The 18,523-nt window shown below is 40.2% G+C and overlaps 3 protein-coding genes across 4 annotated transcripts; 1 reads left to right on the forward strand and 2 right to left on the reverse strand.

Moving 5' to 3' along the window:
- Nucleotides 1-330: 330 nt before the first annotated feature.
- LOC114525560 (transmembrane protein 214-A-like) lies at nt 331-5,823 on the reverse strand. Its single transcript, XM_028546943.1, has 19 exons — nt 5,675-5,823; nt 4,935-5,152; nt 4,788-4,841; nt 4,499-4,589; nt 4,182-4,313; nt 4,006-4,091; nt 3,807-3,915; nt 3,562-3,643; nt 3,133-3,240; nt 2,981-3,011; nt 2,687-2,880; nt 2,454-2,502; nt 2,277-2,357; nt 2,154-2,186; nt 1,894-2,035; nt 1,635-1,731; nt 1,227-1,395; nt 760-1,127; nt 331-627 (listed from the first exon to the last, which is right to left on the reverse strand). The coding sequence occupies exons 1-19, from the start codon at nt 5,796-5,798 to the stop codon at nt 624-626; spliced, it is 2,172 nt and encodes a 723-aa protein (XP_028402744.1). The 5' UTR covers nt 5,799-5,823; the 3' UTR covers nt 331-623.
- A 2,492-nt stretch (nt 5,824-8,315) lies between these two features.
- LOC114525368 (uncharacterized threonine-rich GPI-anchored glycoprotein PJ4664.02-like) lies at nt 8,316-16,003 on the forward strand. The gene is made up of 9 exons (XM_028546631.1): nt 8,316-9,059; nt 9,541-10,894; nt 12,942-13,780; nt 14,118-14,176; nt 14,321-14,466; nt 14,695-14,811; nt 14,937-14,963; nt 15,078-15,165; nt 15,401-16,003. Exons 2-9 carry the CDS (start codon nt 9,619-9,621, stop codon nt 15,417-15,419), a joined length of 2,571 nt encoding a protein of 856 aa, XP_028402432.1. The 5' UTR covers nt 8,316-9,059; nt 9,541-9,618; the 3' UTR covers nt 15,420-16,003.
- Nucleotides 16,004-16,019: 16 nt separating this feature from the next.
- Nucleotides 16,020-17,818, reverse strand: LOC114525420 (chitotriosidase-1-like). Of its 2 annotated transcripts, XM_028546753.1 has the most exons (5): nt 17,539-17,818; nt 16,957-17,423; nt 16,540-16,859; nt 16,261-16,406; nt 16,020-16,224 (listed from the first exon to the last, which is right to left on the reverse strand). In XM_028546753.1, the coding sequence occupies exons 1-5, from the start codon at nt 17,785-17,787 to the stop codon at nt 16,063-16,065; spliced, it is 1,344 nt and encodes a 447-aa protein (XP_028402554.1). In that variant the 5' UTR covers nt 17,788-17,818; the 3' UTR covers nt 16,020-16,062. The 2 variants fall into 2 exon arrangements, with proteins under 2 accessions (XP_028402554.1, XP_028402553.1); XM_028546752.1 differs by having other exon boundaries at nt 16,020-16,406.
- Between the last annotated feature and the right edge of the window lie 705 nt (nt 17,819-18,523).

Consider the following 18,523-nt stretch of genomic DNA (forward strand, 5'->3'; position numbering starts at 1 on the left):
TCGCACGGAGGAAGACGAATGCAAACATGCATGTTTACTTGGAAAAAATTAGATTTCACCATGCTGCAAAGACGGATAACCTCAAAAGGAGTAAAACAAATAAATCCCGAGTCAGGCCTGTCTGATGATTTTGCAAGGTCAGTTCACACTCCCAATACAATTTCATTCCTTTTAAGAGCCTGGACCATACTAGACGCGATGTTTTCTTGCATATATCTATCAGAATATAACTCTGGGTGCGAATTGGGCATGTCACTGATCTACAAACAATGACTGGTTGGTCTAGAGACTAAATCTCTATCGGTAGAAAGGGCCAATGTACCCAATCAGCAACAAGGAATCATGTGTTGGGATATCCCAAAATTTTATTTCAAAACTGAAACACACAACCATGTGCAGAACATGTTCAGTGCGTGTAATGAAATGGCAACCCTTAAAATCATTGGATTTGTTAAAAACCTTCCGACAGCTTTATCAACGAATGAAGACACTAAATCAGTGTTGAGAAAAATTTTATCCATCCAGACAATTTCACGTCCTGGAGAGAGTCAGGAATAAGAGATCCTCTTCATTGAAAAAGATATGATTTCTCCACCAAGATTATTCTAGTTTCCAAGCGGCGATCATCTGAGGAAAGTAAAAATACCCAGGAATTAACGGCGTTCAACTCAGCTCTCCAAATTTTTCAGTCCTTGTTTGCTCTTTAGAGAAGTTCTAATGCCATATTTATACGAAGCTTGCGATCTAATCTATGCATACCTGGCAGAAATGACATTCGTTTTCAGCCACAAAATTACGTCAGAAAAGCAGCTGACCAGTAGAGCCCAAGCCGTTGACAAGTACTCTTGGACTAGCTCCAGAATATGTGGTGTTGTCGTAACCACATAGTTTGCCAGTCGGCGGAAACCATCGGCAATCACGTCGAAGAAATCCGGGGACAAGTTATAAAACCACGCTGCGGCCTTCCATGCGAGATCTTTTGCGCGGGAAAAAACGCGTGGGACCCAAGTCGCGAGTGTATTCCACGCGCTTCGCGAGTACTGTTGAATGATAGGAGAATAAACGTTCCACAGATTGATAAGTATTTTTGAAACCAGATTGAAGTAGTAGGTGAGAAAGCGTTCGAACTATAGAAATGAAATAAATAAACACAGAGGATTTAAAAATCTGTTCACAAAATCCAATTTTTTTACTTCTGATGGTGTGAATTGGAGAGATAAACATACCTTTTCCAGTATGGGTGGAACAGTTTTGTGTATATATTGTCTCACAGGAGCAGTAACATCAGCAATATAGTACAATCCTTCACCAAGTTTAGTCATGGCGTAGTCTGAGGCTGGTTCGACTACACCTTGTACCTTCTTATAGTAGTACGGATAGTTCTTCTCAGCCCATCTGTAAACAAGATAAATATATTGGTAATCATCAATAACATTATCTTCACCGCCAATTGATATGATATCATCATCACTGCCATCGATAACATCACTACGACAACCGTCGCCATCTGATCTTTCCCAAGTCACGTTCAAATTGGGTTCAGGCTCTCATAGATCTATCCAGTGGTTATTAGAACTGTGCTCATAAGTTATAACATCACCGAGAAAAGTGAGCCAAGTGACATTGATACTCACATCTCCATCCGTCGTGCACCATAATAAGCATGATGGTAACCGTTCACTAACACCTTTTCAACACCATATTGTTTTAAAACATTAGAAGTTTTGCTTTCTGTAGAAACGAAAGAAGAATGAAGGCATTTCTTTTATCCAACCGCAACGGGTTATTTACAGGGCTACAAGGCTACATATATTGTCTACTCTGAACTAATGGCAAGCAGAACAATCCTGGTTTCTATATTATGATTTTGTGGTTAGGTAAGACATATCATACTTTGGTATCCATTGCTTTTATACATATCCACAGAAACGACGATGAATAATATGAACAGCAAAAGCTTAAAGATTCGAGTCAATCTTGATGGCCCAGAAATAAGAATGTTCCTTGGAGTGGTAGAAATGACATCAAGAAGTTTCTGGAAAAAATAATGAAATCTTTTTAGCAACCAAATTCGAAGCAGCTCAATTCATAAATTGAGCTATTTAAAATAAGAAAGATCACTATAAGAACAGGTCAAGTTCGAGAAGTCTTACTTTGCACGAGGATTCGCAATCCAACAAAACAGCCTGAAATTGGTATTTTAAAGATATTTTTACAATCAGTTATTTCGTCGGAGTATACACTTGCAAAATCACACCGTAAACTACTTAAGTTACCTTCGGTTTTTCACGTTCCTTAAGCTCGTTGTTAACATTCTGAAATTCACGGAGTGTCTCCACAAGATACTTTCGAGGAATCTAGTGGAGAGTTTGTTGAAAGAGAAAATTAAAAGGGTCAGGACTTGGATTCGGACGTTAAGGCTTGCAAAATGTACTGGTCCTGAGCCGACTTACAGAACGACAGATGGAATCCCATTGTTCGACAATAGCTTTTAACAGCAAACTAAAATTAAAACAACATTACAAGATAACTTCGGTTCCAGGTTCTTCACTCTTACATAAGACTCTGGAGGTTGGATTTGGTAAGGTGATTTATTTGCAAACATCAGCATGACATTCAAATTCGATGCTTTTTGAAAGCACATAACGTCATTTCAAAAATCTCGATGCAAACACGCGATCAATACCTGGATTCCTTTATGCGCGCGAGGTAGTTATTCCTCCATTTGTGATGACACGTTGCGTCTTTTTCCAAACATTTAATCAGGCAACTCAGCGCCTCTTGCAAGTATTCCTGTCCAAGCTCCGCATTGAGCGAATCAAAAATCTGAGTGAACACGCTGTTTAAAGAGTTCGGTTGACCAGCAGAAAACATGATGGCCTTCACGGGGAAATACAAGTATGAAAAATACGTTAACACAGGAGTAAAGCTTCACGCTGTAAAGAAATAACAAATCTTGTGAAAATAACAACGAGGTTACCTTTATTTCAGGATAGAGTAATTGGAGTTGTCTATAAAAGAAATAGAATTAATGAGAGCTTCTCCATTGAGAATAGCTGGAGGTAATGTTGATCTGGACGTCGAAGTGCAGTGACACAGAGGTGGGAAAATGAAAATTTTTGTTTGCCTTACTTTCGATATGGGAATTGAAGAAAATTTGATCCATATGTCAATTCCATAATATGCTGAAACCTTTTCCCGGATATTGGTGTCTCTGTCAATCTGTCTGGCAACTCCAAACTGGAATGAACAATAAGAAAAATGAGAAAATCTTTATTTTTTTGAGATGGAAACACCGACAACAGAATGGCGGGAATTTTCGCGGGCAAATTTTGCGAATTTATTATTTACTTTTATAGCCATAACATATTTATTCCCATTGAAGTGCAGAAGAAAACCAATCGAAATGTTTTGGATTAGCAGAATATTTGAAGCCAACTGGAGCAACTTGCCGTAATGGAGCAACTTCTCGTTTTGAAAGTGGTAATTTAGCGAATTTAGCGTCGATACATTCGATAAATACTGCATGCAAATTCCTACCTTTGCTTGAATATTTCTCACCTCAAAGTGGTTTCCAAATAGTCAATGGCATACTTGCTCATCTGCTTCGACTCGATGACAGGCAAAAAAAACACCGACCACACTGGAAAGTAAACATATTTTTTGTCATTTAATCATGCATATGTATTCATCCAGGCAGCGTTTATCTTTTAAACGCTGAATCGCTTAGGTTCATATGAAGAAATATGGGTTGATTTACAGCGGACAAAAAGCTCCCGAGAATGTTATTTGGTATGCAGACGTACTGGTCATTCTTTCTGCGAGATTTTTGCTATCAGATGTCTGCCCACATGCCCAGAGCAACGATAAGGCTTCACGAGGGTTGTCCTTTTTCGACAGAACACGTTGTTGACACTAAACAAAAAACATGGAAAGTTCCTTCTAGCAGCAAGATTTACAGCCTGGCTGGATGAATAATGAAAACAGACGAATGGCTATACTGACCTCTTTCTTCTTTTTTTTAAGAGTGAAATAGGGATAGCATTTTAAAATGGACTGAAACATTATGCGGATGCCATAGCTTGCATGACCTGTGGAAAAATTATGAAAACATTGAGCGATATTGTTGCCTTTTCTTCCTTTCCACTTTGCCCATTCATAATAATTTGTCTTCTGCAAACCTTTATTTATTTCAATAAGCAACTCATCAAGACAATATGAAAAAAAACGTTTAACATCAGCTCCATCGCATCGTTTTATCTCAGCAATGATAAGATCTTGAACATTGTTGTCAAGAAAACCCAATGGAAAATCTATTGAAATAACAATAGAAATTTAGGAAAAATTTTGACTAATTTCTACCACTTTGCTAGTTCAATTTCCAAATTGTGAAACCTAATTTCCCATTGCAATTGCATAACATTGCTAACATACAATGCTGTTGAATAATCTTAGAGTAGTGTATTTTTTTATATTTAACAACATTTAGGGGTTTTACCTGGTGATTGGCTTCCTAGAACAGGGTCTTTTTCAACAGGCATCTTTGTGAAATTTTCTTGGAAGAAACCAGCTAATTCTTTGAGCAAACCCTGCATCAACAAAGGAGTAAAATATAAAATGGCACCATGAAAAATGTCAAAATGCTGGTGCATTGTTCTGTATACCAAGTGACCATTTGACCTTTCCATTCTTCAGATTAACTCACCAGTGTTACTGGCATGGTTGAAGAGGTGATGCAGTTGGATTATGGATTCCATAAAACACAAAACTACAGTGCTTCAACTTACCAGTCCATCAAGTCTGCATTCTGAGATGAAATTTTGAACCCTCACTAAATCACACTAAAAGTTAATAATATAAACTTTATCAAACATCATACAACTTAATTACTTGCTTGTATATTAAATGACTAAATGATTTGTCCCCATGAATACCTTCTTCAAAGTTTCTACGAAGATTTCATTGAAGGTTGGATGTGCTTCTCTGTGGTGTTTGTGCTTCTTATCCATTTTCCTGCTTCGGTCCTGGCTTCGAACATTGCTACGACTATCCGATTCATCACTGGACTCTTGTTTCGGGATAGCAAATGGCACGGTTTCTGGTTCTTTCTTGCTGAAAGCATCAAACTGGGTCTTCGACTCGGGAATCGGAGCTAGAAGGTTATGCAGAACAAATAAAAGGCTGATAGCCGCCAATTTTCACAGCCTGCTTCATTGCTGAGTTCCATTAAAGTTGATCATGTAATTCATGTTTATGAATGGAAGTTCCTAATGCTCAAATCAATACATTGAGCTTCTTCTAAACTTTAAAGAACCAATTTGAAAAGCCTTGTATGGAAGAGCTAAGCAAGAGATCGTCATTGCTGTATGGGAAAATTCTTCACTGTTATAGCATAAACACGTTGCATTTGGTTTGTACTTTGTACCACAATTCAAGGGATGCGCAGAAAATGAAATGCGTGGAAAGAAAGCAGTGTTTACATAAATAAAAATTTCCCAAAATTATAATTTTTTTTAAGCAATCAACTAATTCCGCCTCGATTTTCCCTGGCGTCGAAAGATGATACAATAGTGCATTGTGTAGCGAAGTACCATTTTAATGATAATAGCTCAGAGTTTAAAAGCACATAAACATTGTAGCATAGCGTACAATCGAGAGCAAATTACGCACTAACCTTTTATGTCCAACTTTGGAAGGTCCGCTTCGTTTACTTTGGATTTATTTTTCTTGTTTCCCGCATTCTTTCGTGCTTTACCGTCTTTTCCAACAACTTCCCACTTGCCTGGATTGCTCGCCATTTTGCCTCAATACGAAAAGAAATTCAAAATCTCGCTCGGAAACTATCGGCAAGCGTCGGCGAAGGACGATCACTGACCTCATAACTACTCTGGTAACTCCAGTAACTTCTGGGCGTAATAAATGCTAATTACCTACTTGCAGGCACCACTCTTTGGACCATGACGTAATGGTCGACACCGAGAGAATACATTAAAAGGGTCTGCTTAAGCTTAATTGACAACGGCATGAAAGGACAACTCGAGGGCTGATACTCGACAGAATCGATTGCCTGATACAAAGATATCGCGAACATTCTATTATCCACTCAATTTAAAAAATTTTGTCGAGGACACTTTATCACGATAGCAACCGAAAATATACAAGGAAAATGTCGATGAAGTAATAGGTATTTGGCTGGTTTGACGGTGATACGAATGACATCATGTCTATTGTCACATTAAAATACATAAGGTTACGAGCTTACATGAGTGATACCAGCTTTGAAACTGTTGCTGTAATCAAGTTGATATTGAGGTGTTTGGCTGGGGTGCTTTTTGTTGTATGTATGAAGCAACAGGCAGCAAGCTATAGGGTCTTTTCTCGTAGATCGAGGAGAGACCGAGGGTACAAGGTCAGGTATAAGGGCGTATTTCCACTCGATGCCGCGTTTTTTGTACGTACGTACACGCGCGTTAAAGGTTAGAATAATTTAAATAATACATGCATATAACCACAGTTAATATAACCAACACTGAAATGAATAGACGTACAAGGTTGGGTTGTATTCATTGATGATTTGAGTGTTTTTTTTTGCTCGCGTAAAATTACTTGTATAACAACATAGAATGTTTTAAAACTTTACGTGCGTACACGCACGGGGAATACAAGGGGGAAATCCACCTCCTATAATAGCGCCTTAAAAAAGCTTGGGATGATAGATAATCCACTCGAAATGTCGGGAAAAGGCCATTACGAAAAGCCTCGAAATCATCTTCGTATTTTTCAGATATTTCGTTACTACAACAAGTCGGTGGTCACGAGGAATTGCGTGAGAAACGGTCGTTCCGTGTATCAGCTCAAAACTTGGTGACAAAAACATGAAAAACAACAACAGATACATTTTCCCTCAGGGAAGCCGTATAGTAACTTGTGGTTGACAGTACGTGACTGAGTATATCAGTATAGGACGCAGTGAGAACAATAAAAAACCATAAATATAAATATAGTGAAAAGCTGTCTGCGGTTAACGTTTCCCCAACGCTCAATCTTGTTAGAACCTTAAAATTAAGAACTGACTTATTCCGATTGAGAGGCATAGGAATTACTTTACCGAGTTTTTTTCCTCCGGTAGGTAAGGTCAATGACAGTCAATCTTATGTTCCTATTCGCAGACTTTCAAAGCAAGCGTGCATGCAGAATATACGTGTGTGGTGCATGTATTGTCACGTGAGAGCGCAAGGGTATATAGCCATAAGTGTTACCACTTAAGATCTTTTGTTGACGTTAAGCCTTCGAGCTAAGGATTTTGTCATAACTCTACAAAAATCCGAGTAATAAGCTCCAGAAATTCATGGCATGTTGTTATTGCCTTAAAAAACGAGCAGAATTTTCGCTCCTGCTTCGTCAGCAAAACTCTTCAAAGAAAATAAAACAAAAAGTCGTTTTTTAGATGATATTTTCATCCGGGGTGCGGCTACGTTTAGCGAAAACTCGAGCGATATTTATAAATATAGCTGGAAATGAAAGAGATTTCAGTTTGGAAGGACAAAGAGATTTTCATCAGTTCTGTGTCTTTAATAGCTCGGCACCGCAAATTCCAAATACCTGACGTGTGTAATTGGCGATAGATAGAATACTTGTGCGATTGGAGAAATACTTTTGCAGCAACGCGGACGTATACAAGGTCAATGCATTATTCCTGATTATTCTGTAGAAGTATCGTTGATTTTTGAGCTTTTTTTTGTACTTGAAATGCACACGTGCATGCAGTCGAAGAAAACGTCTTTGATAAAAAAAATATAGGTGTAAAGAGTCGTGTCCCTATAACAGCATTATAGCTATATACTAGTCGATGATATCATTCTGATATAATTCTAGTTTGTGGGTGGAAGAGATAAAATGCGGGATAAATTTAACATAACTTGTTGACTATTCAAGTTTCTGGTCTTAAACATTTCGTTGCAACCAGGTATGAAGCTGTGAAAATAAGCGAGATCGCCGAGATGTGCGTGCACATTTTGATCGAAGACCCTTTCAATTTTCGTCGTATTCCAGTCGATCATATATAGAAGACCCTACAAGTAACAAGGTTAACAATATGCGTTGCTATGGCGCTCGTAACATTATCGAGTGTCTTCCTGGGTGCTTCAAGCATTATCATGCAGAACTAAGGTCTTTGTTTTGCACTCTAAACTAACGTTTTGCCAGCGGTTTGGGCTAAATTGAGGCCGCAGACATTCCTATCGGCATTGACGTGTATTGTATGGTTGTTCCTTGTGTAAATGAGCTTCGATCGACATCCTTTTGCGTTGGCCTGACCTCGGTGACATGACGAATTATTTAAATATACACAAAAGAGTTTAACTTTAACCATCAATAGTTGTCTCATTCTTCAGGTCACTTACGGTTACTTCGCTTCGGACTCTAAAAATCTTTTCAGAGTTGTTGACAAACAGCAGCTATCTGAAAATTCTTTGTAACCTTCGGGCTACGACATTGAATACAGGAAACTTGGATCAACTTAATATATTGAATCGGTACGGAGCCAGGATCCGGAGGATTCTATATTGATATTAATCTCGAGAGCACTTTTAGCTTCGAGGAAAGCGGTCAACCTTCAAGTATAATCGTCAGAAGAAACTACACCAAACTCGAACGCATCTCAAGTTCGAGTTTCGTATATTATTTATTGAAGAAACGCCAATTTGGCTTTAGATTGATCAATTTACTTCAATCGTTACATGATTCGCTTGGGTATTTGAAAGAAAAGTTGCCACATCATAGTTTTTTTTAAGCCTTACTGCACAAGAAGTTCGCAAGGCATCTGTAATTAAGCTCAACGGACGTAGGCGAAATCGTTGTTGACGTGAACTTTGGCCAATTTTTTTAAAGAAGGGTGTTTCAATACGGTATTAAACATTCAATCAAATTTTATTGTCCGGTTGGAGGAATAAATAACGTCACGTTCTGGCTTATTGAGGAATCAGACGCACGACGATTAAACAGCGCTGTGGACAAAACAATCTATCAACATACAGCAAGTACTTGATAACACTTTGTAGGTAAGTGAGTGATATATTATCGCTTTGAAATTTCAAAGTTAAAGCTAATTTATAAACACAACGAATTTGGCATAACAGTTTTGTTTCAGTCAAAGTTCTCACGATGTGACAGCATTGGTTGCACGCATGAGATACAATGTTCAAGATATGAAGCCATTATTTTGGTCACAAGAGATTGCGGATAGACAAAACAAAATCAATAAGCCTTCCAATCACTGATTAAGTTCAATAAAAAAGATATGTTTAAATACAGCATTTCTAAACATTCGAATATATCCAATCTCTCTTATATACAACATATTCTTTATTCAATAAACTTTGATGTTACTTAATATTCATTCATTGCCGGAAGAGTAGCTATATTGTACTTGTTGAGAAATATTTTGTACGCTACAATGTTGAATCGAAAACACCGTTATCGTTCAAGTACTAAGTTACTTCATAATCATGCTTATCGTTGTTATTGTGTTCTTAAATATAGAAATTCGAGGATTTCCCAGAATCAAGGAACACAGTTCAGAGAATAAGTCAATATACCGAGCAGTAACAGGAACTAATTATGAAATACCTTTGTATCATCGCAATCATCCTACAATTGTTGTCACCAATCATTGGTTCATCGACACCAATTCAGGCTGGATCATCATCGATCACCGCACAGCCGGCGTCTATCGATCTTATGTCATCACTACCAATGATTGCCCCGTCTTCATCGATACCTGATCAGTCATCATCAGTCATTGATCAATCAACACCGATTATTGCTAAATCCTCATCAGTGATCGCTCAACCACCATCTATGAATGTTGTGTCATCAATACCAATGATTGTTCCGTCCTCGTCGATAACTGCTCAATCGTCATCAGGTATTGATTTATCGACACCAGTCATTGCCGAATCATCATCGATCATCGCTCAGCCGGGACCTGTCGATGTTAAGTCATCAGCACCAATGATTGCTCCATCTTCATCGATACCGGCGCAGTCATCATCAGTCATTGATTCATCAACACTGATCATTGCCGAATCATCATCAATCATCGCTCAGCCGGGAACTGTCGATGTTAAGTCATCAGCACCAATGATTGCTCCATCTTCATCGATACCGGCGCAGTCATCGTCAGTCATGGATTCATCAACACCGATCATTACCGAATCATCGTCAATCATCGCAAAACCGGGACCTGTCGATGTTAAGTCATCAGCACCAATGATTGCTCCATCTTCATCAATACCGGTGCAGTCATCATCAGTCATTGATTCATCAACACCGATCATTACCGAATCATCATCAATCATCGCACAACCGGGACCTGTCGATGTTAAGTCATCAGCACCAATGATTGCTCCATCTTCATCGATACCGGCGCAGTCATCATCAGTCATTGATTCATCAACACTGATCATTACCGAATCATCATCAATCATCGCTCAGCCGGGACCTGTCGATGTTAAGTCATCAGCACCAATGATTGCTCCGTCTTCATCGATACCGGCGCAGTCATTATCAGTCATTGATTCATCAACACCAGTCATCGCCGAATCATCATCGATCATCGCTCAGCCGGGACCTGTCGATGTTAAGTCATCAGCACCAATGATTGCTCCATCTTCATCGATACCGGCGCAGTCATCGTCAGTCATTGATTCATCAACACTGATCATTACCAAATCATCGTCAATCATCGCAAAACCGGGACCTGTCGACGTTAAGTCATCAGCACCAATGATTGCTCCATCTTCATCGATACCGGCGCAGTCATCGTCAGTCATTGATCATCAACAAGCTGACATACATACACATTCATCATCATCGCTCAGCCGGACCTGTCGATGTTAAGTCATCAGCACAAATGATTCCTCCATCTTCATCGATACCGGCGCAGTCATCGTCAGTCATTGATTCATCAACACTGATCATTACCGAATCATCATCGATCATCGCTCAGCCGGGACCTGTCGATGTTAAGTCATCAGCACCAATGATTGCTCCATCTTCATCGATACCGGCGCAGTCATCATCAGCCATTGATTCATCAACACATCATCGCAAATCATCATCATCATCGCTCAGCCGGGACCTGTCGATGTTAAGTCATCAGCACCAATGATTGCTCCGTCTTCATCGATACCGGCGCAGTCATCATCAGTCATTGATTCATCAACACCGATCATTACCAAATCATCATCAATCATCGCTCAGCCGGGACCTGTCGATGTCAAGTCATCAGCACCAATGATTGCTCCATCTTCATCGATACCGGCGCAGTCATCATCAGTCATTGATTCATCAACACTGATCATTACCAAATCATCATCAATCATCGCTCAGCCGGGACCTGTCGATGTTAAGTCTTCAGCACCAATGATTGCTCCATCTTCATCGATACCGGCCCAGTCATCATCAGTCATTGATTCATCAACACCAGTCATCGCCGAATCATCATCGATCATCGCTCAGCCGGGACCTGTCGATGTTAAGTCATCAGCACCAATGATTGCTCCGTCTTCATCGATACCGGCGCAGTCATCATCAGTCATTGATTCATCAACACCGATCATTACCAATCATCATCATCATCGCTCAGCCGGGACCTGTCGATGTTAAGTCATCAGCACCAATGATTGCTCCATCTTCATCGATACCGGCGCAGTCATCATCAGTCATTGATTCATCAACACATCATCGCCGAAATCATCATCGATCATCGCTCAGCCGGGACCTGTCGATGTTAAGTCATCAGCACCAATGATTGCTCCATCTTCATCGATACCGGCGCAGTCATCGTCAGTCATTGATTCATCAACACTGATCATTACCGAATCATCATCGATCATCGCTCAGCCGGGACCTGTCGACGTTAAGTCATCAGCACCAATGATTGCTCCATCTTCATCGATACCGGCGCAGTCATCGTCAGTCATTGATTCATCAACACTGATCATTACCGAATCATCATCATCATCGCTCAGCCGGGACCTGTCGATGTTAAGTCATCAGCACAATGATTCTCCATCTTCATCGATACCGGCGCAGTCATCGTCAGTCATTGATTCATCAACACTGATCATTACCGAATCATCATCGATCATCGCTCAGCCGGGACCTGTCGATGTTAAGTCATCAGCACAATGATTGCTCCATCTTCATCGATACGGCGCAGTCATCATCAGTCCATTGATTCATCAACACCATCATCCGAATCATCATCGATCATCGCTCAGCCGGGACCTGTCGATGTTAAGTCATCAGCACCAATGATTGCTCCATCTTCATCGATACCGGCGCAGTCATCATCAGTCATTGATCATCAACACCGAATTACCAATCATCATCAATCATCGCTCAGCCGGGACCTGTCGATGTTAAGTCATCAGCACCAATGATTGCTCCGTCTTCATCGATACCGGCGCAGTCATCATCAGTCATTGATTCATCAACACTGATCATTACCAAATCATCATCAATCATCGCTCAGCCGGGACCTGTCGATGTTAAGTCTTCAGCACCAATGATTGCTCCATCTTCATCGATACCGGCCCAGTCATCATCAGTCATTGATTCATCAACACCATCATCCGAATCATCATCGATCATCGCTCAGCCGGGACCTGTCGATGTTAAGTCATCAGCACCAATGATTGCTCCGTCTTCATCGATACCGGCGCAGTCATCATCACAGTCATTGATTCATCAACACCGTCATTACCAATCATCATCAATCATCGCTCAGCCGGGACCTGTCGATGTCAAGGTCATCAGCACCAATGATTGTCCATCTTCATCGATACCGGCGCAGTCATCATCAGTCATTGATTCATCAACACTGATCATTACCAATCACATCAATCATCGCTCAGCCGGGACCTGTCGATGTTAAGTCTCAGCACCAATGATGCTCCCATCTTCATCGATACCGGCCCAGTCATCATCAGTCATTGATTCATCAACGCCGAACATTGCCGAATCATCATCAATCATCGCTCAGCCGGGACCTGTCGATGTTAAGTCATCAGCACAAATGATTCCTCCATCTTCATCAATACTTGCTCAATCATCATCAGTCATTGATTCATCAACACCGATTATTGCTGAATCATCATCAATCATCGCTCAGTCGCCATCTATCAATGTTAAGTCATCAGTAACAGTGATTGCCCCATCTTCATCGATACCTGCTCAGTTATCATCAGTCATTGATTCATCAACAGCGATGACTGCTCAACTACCATCAATGACTGCCAGGTTACTATCATTGACTGCTCAGTCACAATCAATGATTGTTCAGTCACCATCAATGACTGTTCAGTCACCATCAATGATTGTTCAGTCACCATCAATGATTGTTCAGTCACCATCAATGACTGTTCAGTCACCATCAATGACTGTCCAGTCACCATCAATGACTGTTCAGTCACCATCAATGACTGTTCAGTCACCATCAATGACTGTTCAGTCACCATCAATAACTGTTCAGTCACCATCACCCACTACTCAATCAGCTTTAATGACTGCTCAGTCTCCATCATCATCGATAAAACCGAACAAGACAGTGACGTTGTCTTCATCATCTCAACTGGTAATAATAACCACTAAAAAGCCAACAAAAAACACTCTCAATACCAGTGTTGAGATATCAATTGACGGAGTTTTGGACGAAGATTTGAGGAATAAGTCAAGCAGAAAGTACAGGACGTTCACCACAAGCCTTAAGAATACGGTAATTGTAAAAGCACTTTTAGAATTCGTAGAAAAGCATTATTTGTCACTTTCTTGCAGTTTAAATGCAGCCCTATTTAGTAATTTCGCAGCTTGACTGTTTTGTCTCTGAGACGTTCAATACAAAGTCAAAAAGTAAACAATTCCATTTCAACTATTGTCTGGTAACGTTGGATCAACGAGTTAAGATCCTAAGGAACTTAGGGATCTTCGACCGTCCAGCAAGCAGGTTGTTAAAGACGTTAGGGGATTTCTAATGTTAAATTTGTGTTTAATGAACCAATTAATTTAGAATGATTAATACTCTTCCTTACAATATTTTCTTCATTTGCTGACAGATTAAAGATGTGTACAGGAAAAGAAACATTAGTGTAGATGTGTTGGTGCTAGGATTACGGTAAGGTTACGGTTGTTTACACTCTTCATCTGGCCAAACAAACATGTGTATTACTTTTTCACGCCTTTTTCCAGTTGAACTAAACTAGCGACCGAAGTATCTCTAGAACGAGTGCGACAATAATCGACACTTTTTTCTCGACAGATCTGGAAGTATCATCGCAGAATTAAGACTTATTTTTCAAGACCGCACCGTCAGTTCACCATTGAAAGTTCTCAAAGAAGCTATCGAGAAGAACGAGCTTGGCAATTTCACCATCGATCCAAATTCACTTAAACTGACATTTCACGGTACGACAACTTCTCTTCTTAATATATATGCGTCTCTTTAAATCAACAAAGACGTCTCCCTGTACATGCATGCATTTAGGTCAATCCCAGTGACTTAAACCCATCTTCTCAAATCTCAACTAGTTGCCACTCATAATATCACTCCAACTGAGCTAAGGCGAGTCACACGTATTGGTGTTTCACTTCACGAGTTAGGCTAAAAATGCAGTCGGTTACTATATTTTCCAGAGTGCAATCCAACATGCCACGAGAACGCCGAGTGTGAGAGACAGGGAACCTCGTCCACAATATTTTTGTGTCAATGTAAATCTGGCTATATTGGTAATGGCGTCCAGTCTTGCACAGGTGAGATACCAGATTCTTCTATTTCCATATTTGCATGAGAGCTTAATTTCACGGTGGTCTAATCGCATGACCACTCTTGTTATACATTCTTCAGTATAATCTAACACGTTGAAAATTTCTTATAGAAATCAAAGAAGATGAGGACGATGATGGTACGTCACTTTCACTTTCACTTTCATATTCATCATTGATAGTTCACAGAGCCACGTATTTCTTATTCCATTGCTGTATTATGATCCTTATTTTTCTTTTAATTTTTATTTCAGATATCAAAAAGATACTTATAGCCTCTCTAGTTATTGTCTCGATAATATTAGCTATCGTATTACTGTTATTCATATATTTAATTTATAGGTAAGTTTCTACTTTTTATTTCTGAGCTCTTTTGCCGAAACCGTGTGAACCTTACCTAGGTACAGAAATATTTTTGTCCATACTGTCTTATACTACAGTATGTGACGCACGCATACTAATTCTCCAATACTCATTGTGTGCTTGTGTCACAGGCCACAATATGAATCTGGACACAAATGTATCTGGCCTACCTACCGAAGTACGAGTTGCTAAAATTGCACTCTCTTCATTTTAGAATATGTAAAAACAAGTGATCTAAACAAGTGAACGAGACACAGATTAAAGAAAACGAGGAGGTGAAGAGTTGGATAATGTAATTTATTGGTTAAAAGACATTAGTTATTTAATTTATCAAGATAAATCGATAGTGTTATTAACGAAGTTACGGATTGCATTCTAATGCAAACGTTCTGCAGAATTCCGGCTTGAATAAACAGGTCATTGAGGTCCCTTGACATTGAGAATGACAACCATACTTGTTATTAGATCATTAGTAAGTCTTCGCACAAGCAGGGTAGGGACGTGATATTCGACGTAAACGAAGATAAATTGGTAATATATATATTGTCCGATTTGCCATGAATCAAACAGGATGACGCAACGAGAACTAAGCAAAGCTATTAAAATGATATTGATTTTATATTTAGTAAAAACAAACTCATACAATATGAAAGGATAAAAAGGGTGTAAACCAGCTATTGTATACATAAATGGAAAGTTTAACAACCAATGATACACATGTACGACTGATAATTTGAACTACCCAGTGTCACATCACTTCGATTTCTCACCGGATCGAGAAGCTAACGCAGAATTCAGAACAAAGGAAATAGAGCAAGAATATCAGTGACACATTTTCTGGTTTCAAATTATTTTATTTTTTACTGCATATATTCTTTAGTTACACTTGCAGTGAGTTGCAGGGCAGTATCCTACAGCACAATTAGCATTGCACCAAGCATCCATACTATCTGAGTTGTACGGAGGAATACTGACACACGATCCGGGCTGAGGTAGATTTGTTGGCTCAGGGGTCGGCTCAACTGGTTCAGTGGGTTCGACGGGTTTAGTTGGTTCGACGGGTTCGGTGGGCTCCGTTGGCGGGGTAGTAGGTCTAGGTGGGATAACACCTCCCTCCAAGGCACGGGTCACAGCAGTAAGCAGTGGATATTTTCCTTCGCCACATTGACTACCCTTAAAGTCATCCAAATCGAGAGCCCAGAACATAGCGCCAAGAAGGCCTGGAAGAAACGCAGAAATTACAATTTTTTATAGTTGGTTATTAGACTAGAATTCATATCGTAAACTTTGTGAGGTTTTTGACTTACTTAAGATTAAAATATTTTCTCTAAACCTAGGTAAAATGAATCGCACCTTTTTCTTTAACTAAGCCAACTTTGTCTTGCATCAAGCTTTCCTGTGTGTCGTAGCCGACCCACATGTTTCCAGAATAACCATACGGTGCGCCGGCAGCGTTCTTCTTCACGACGGTCAGCGGCATTTTACATATCTCGTAGTATGACAAGAATCCCGCCTCACGCGTGTACTTGCCTCGTGGTGGGTTGCCGTTGGCTGGAGCATTCAGTCCGTTATTACTGGGATTCACAAGTTTGAATGCCCGTCCGTAGGTAGCCATGCCGAGGGCAATTTTTTGGGCAGGCATGCCCTTCTTCATCCAGTGCTCAACAGCGTACCTATAACATAGATCAGTGGGATTAATGCGAATAATTCTGACTCGCTGAGACCGCGCGCTGAATTCCGTCAACATCTTTTAAAAACATGACGTCATACCTGACAGTAAGTTTGTCGTTGCCATACATCGCAGTTTGGTGTCCAGTCTTCTTGTCCCATTTACCGTGAAGGTCATACGTCATCAAGTTAATAAAGTCGAGGCTGTTTGCAAGTTTGTCGACTTCATATCCGGCGTCAATGCTACGGAATCCGGCAGGCACTGCGGCCGTCAACAATAAGCGCTCCTTACCAGAGTCCGCAGCCTCGGCTTCGAACGCGGCTACGAGCTCGTCGCAAAGGGCGGTGAAACGTTGTTTATCCCCGGGGGGAGAATTTCCACGGCCGGCAGGATACTCCCAGTCCAAATCAAAGCCATCAAAACCGTTTTTACGAAGGAAAGCGATTGATGAATCGATGAAAACCTTTCGTGTTTGAGCTGTCTTAACCATGGTGGAGAATTTACTCACAGCACCATTTTCGTGATTCCAGCCCCCGACTGCAAGCAAAAGCTTAAGATGGGGGTTTTTCTGGAAAGAAACAAAAAGTACAAAACATTGTATTAAATATTTATAGTCAAAACTAAATGTGCCATAACATCGCTGATATTCTGCACTTAAGTAATGATATAATCAAATACTCAACCCGTTTGACTTCAGCAAATCTCAGAAACATCTTATCGTCATTCCATTCGTACGGTGCCAATTTGTTCCCATTTCCAATCTTTGCAAACGCGTAGATAACATGGGTACAGAGAGAAGGATCGACATCTTCAGGGAAATATTTCATCGGCACAGGTCTGTACTGAGACCAGTTCGTGTAGTAACATACACGAACATATTCAGCACTTGCCAAGGATACGCACGCCAAGAAGAAAATTGAGAGATACGTCATTCTGGAGTCAATCGTGAACGATTAAGAGCCACGCTATTGTTCCCCCAGATTTATACTCCCCAGCGCTGGCATAATTGTCTCGCTTGTTTACCAATCGCATTTTCAGCTAATTTGTGGTCGTTTGGGAGAATGCGAAATGTTTGCCCTCTTCTCAGCTGCCTAAATTAGCTGGGTAAAGATCTGCACTGTGCTGAATAGGCTGGTCAAACAAACAGTGATGTGACAGACCAGTTTGTCTTCTCATCTGCCCGTCTATTTGCCCCTTTGGACTTGATATTTACCAACTCGAACAATTTATCCCAAAAAAGGGTGTCCCAGAAATCTCAAAACTGTTGAAATTATCAATTGTTAGAATATGAGGTGTTCCTCACCACCCTGTAGGTGGCGAAGGTATAGTTGCTCATGTATTATTTAACACAATACTGACACTAGTTCTTGGGTGCAAAAAACACAAAAAGGAAAAATATTCGTTTTGATCAAGTATTAGTTTTATTTCCGACGTCATTACGCTATTGGGCATTCGCAACAAACACTTTTGTAAAGCTCATGAGCAGTAATCGTCATTCGTCAACTCTGTCAAACGGACAGTGCTTCATGACAACTGATTACACACGTTTCTGGCTGTTACAATTGTCAGTGTTTACCAATGTTCTAAAAGTGGAAGTGAATTGCACAGCTGAGAATAGATACATCGCATTTGATGATGCAGCCTTGAATACTAGTTTCCATCTTCTCT

The sequence above is a fragment of the Dendronephthya gigantea genome, unplaced genomic scaffold (assembly GCF_004324835.1).
Source record: "Dendronephthya gigantea isolate DGI-Jeju-01 unplaced genomic scaffold, DenGig_1.0 000034F, whole genome shotgun sequence".
NCBI lineage: Eukaryota > Metazoa > Cnidaria > Anthozoa > Malacalcyonacea > Nephtheidae > Dendronephthya > Dendronephthya gigantea.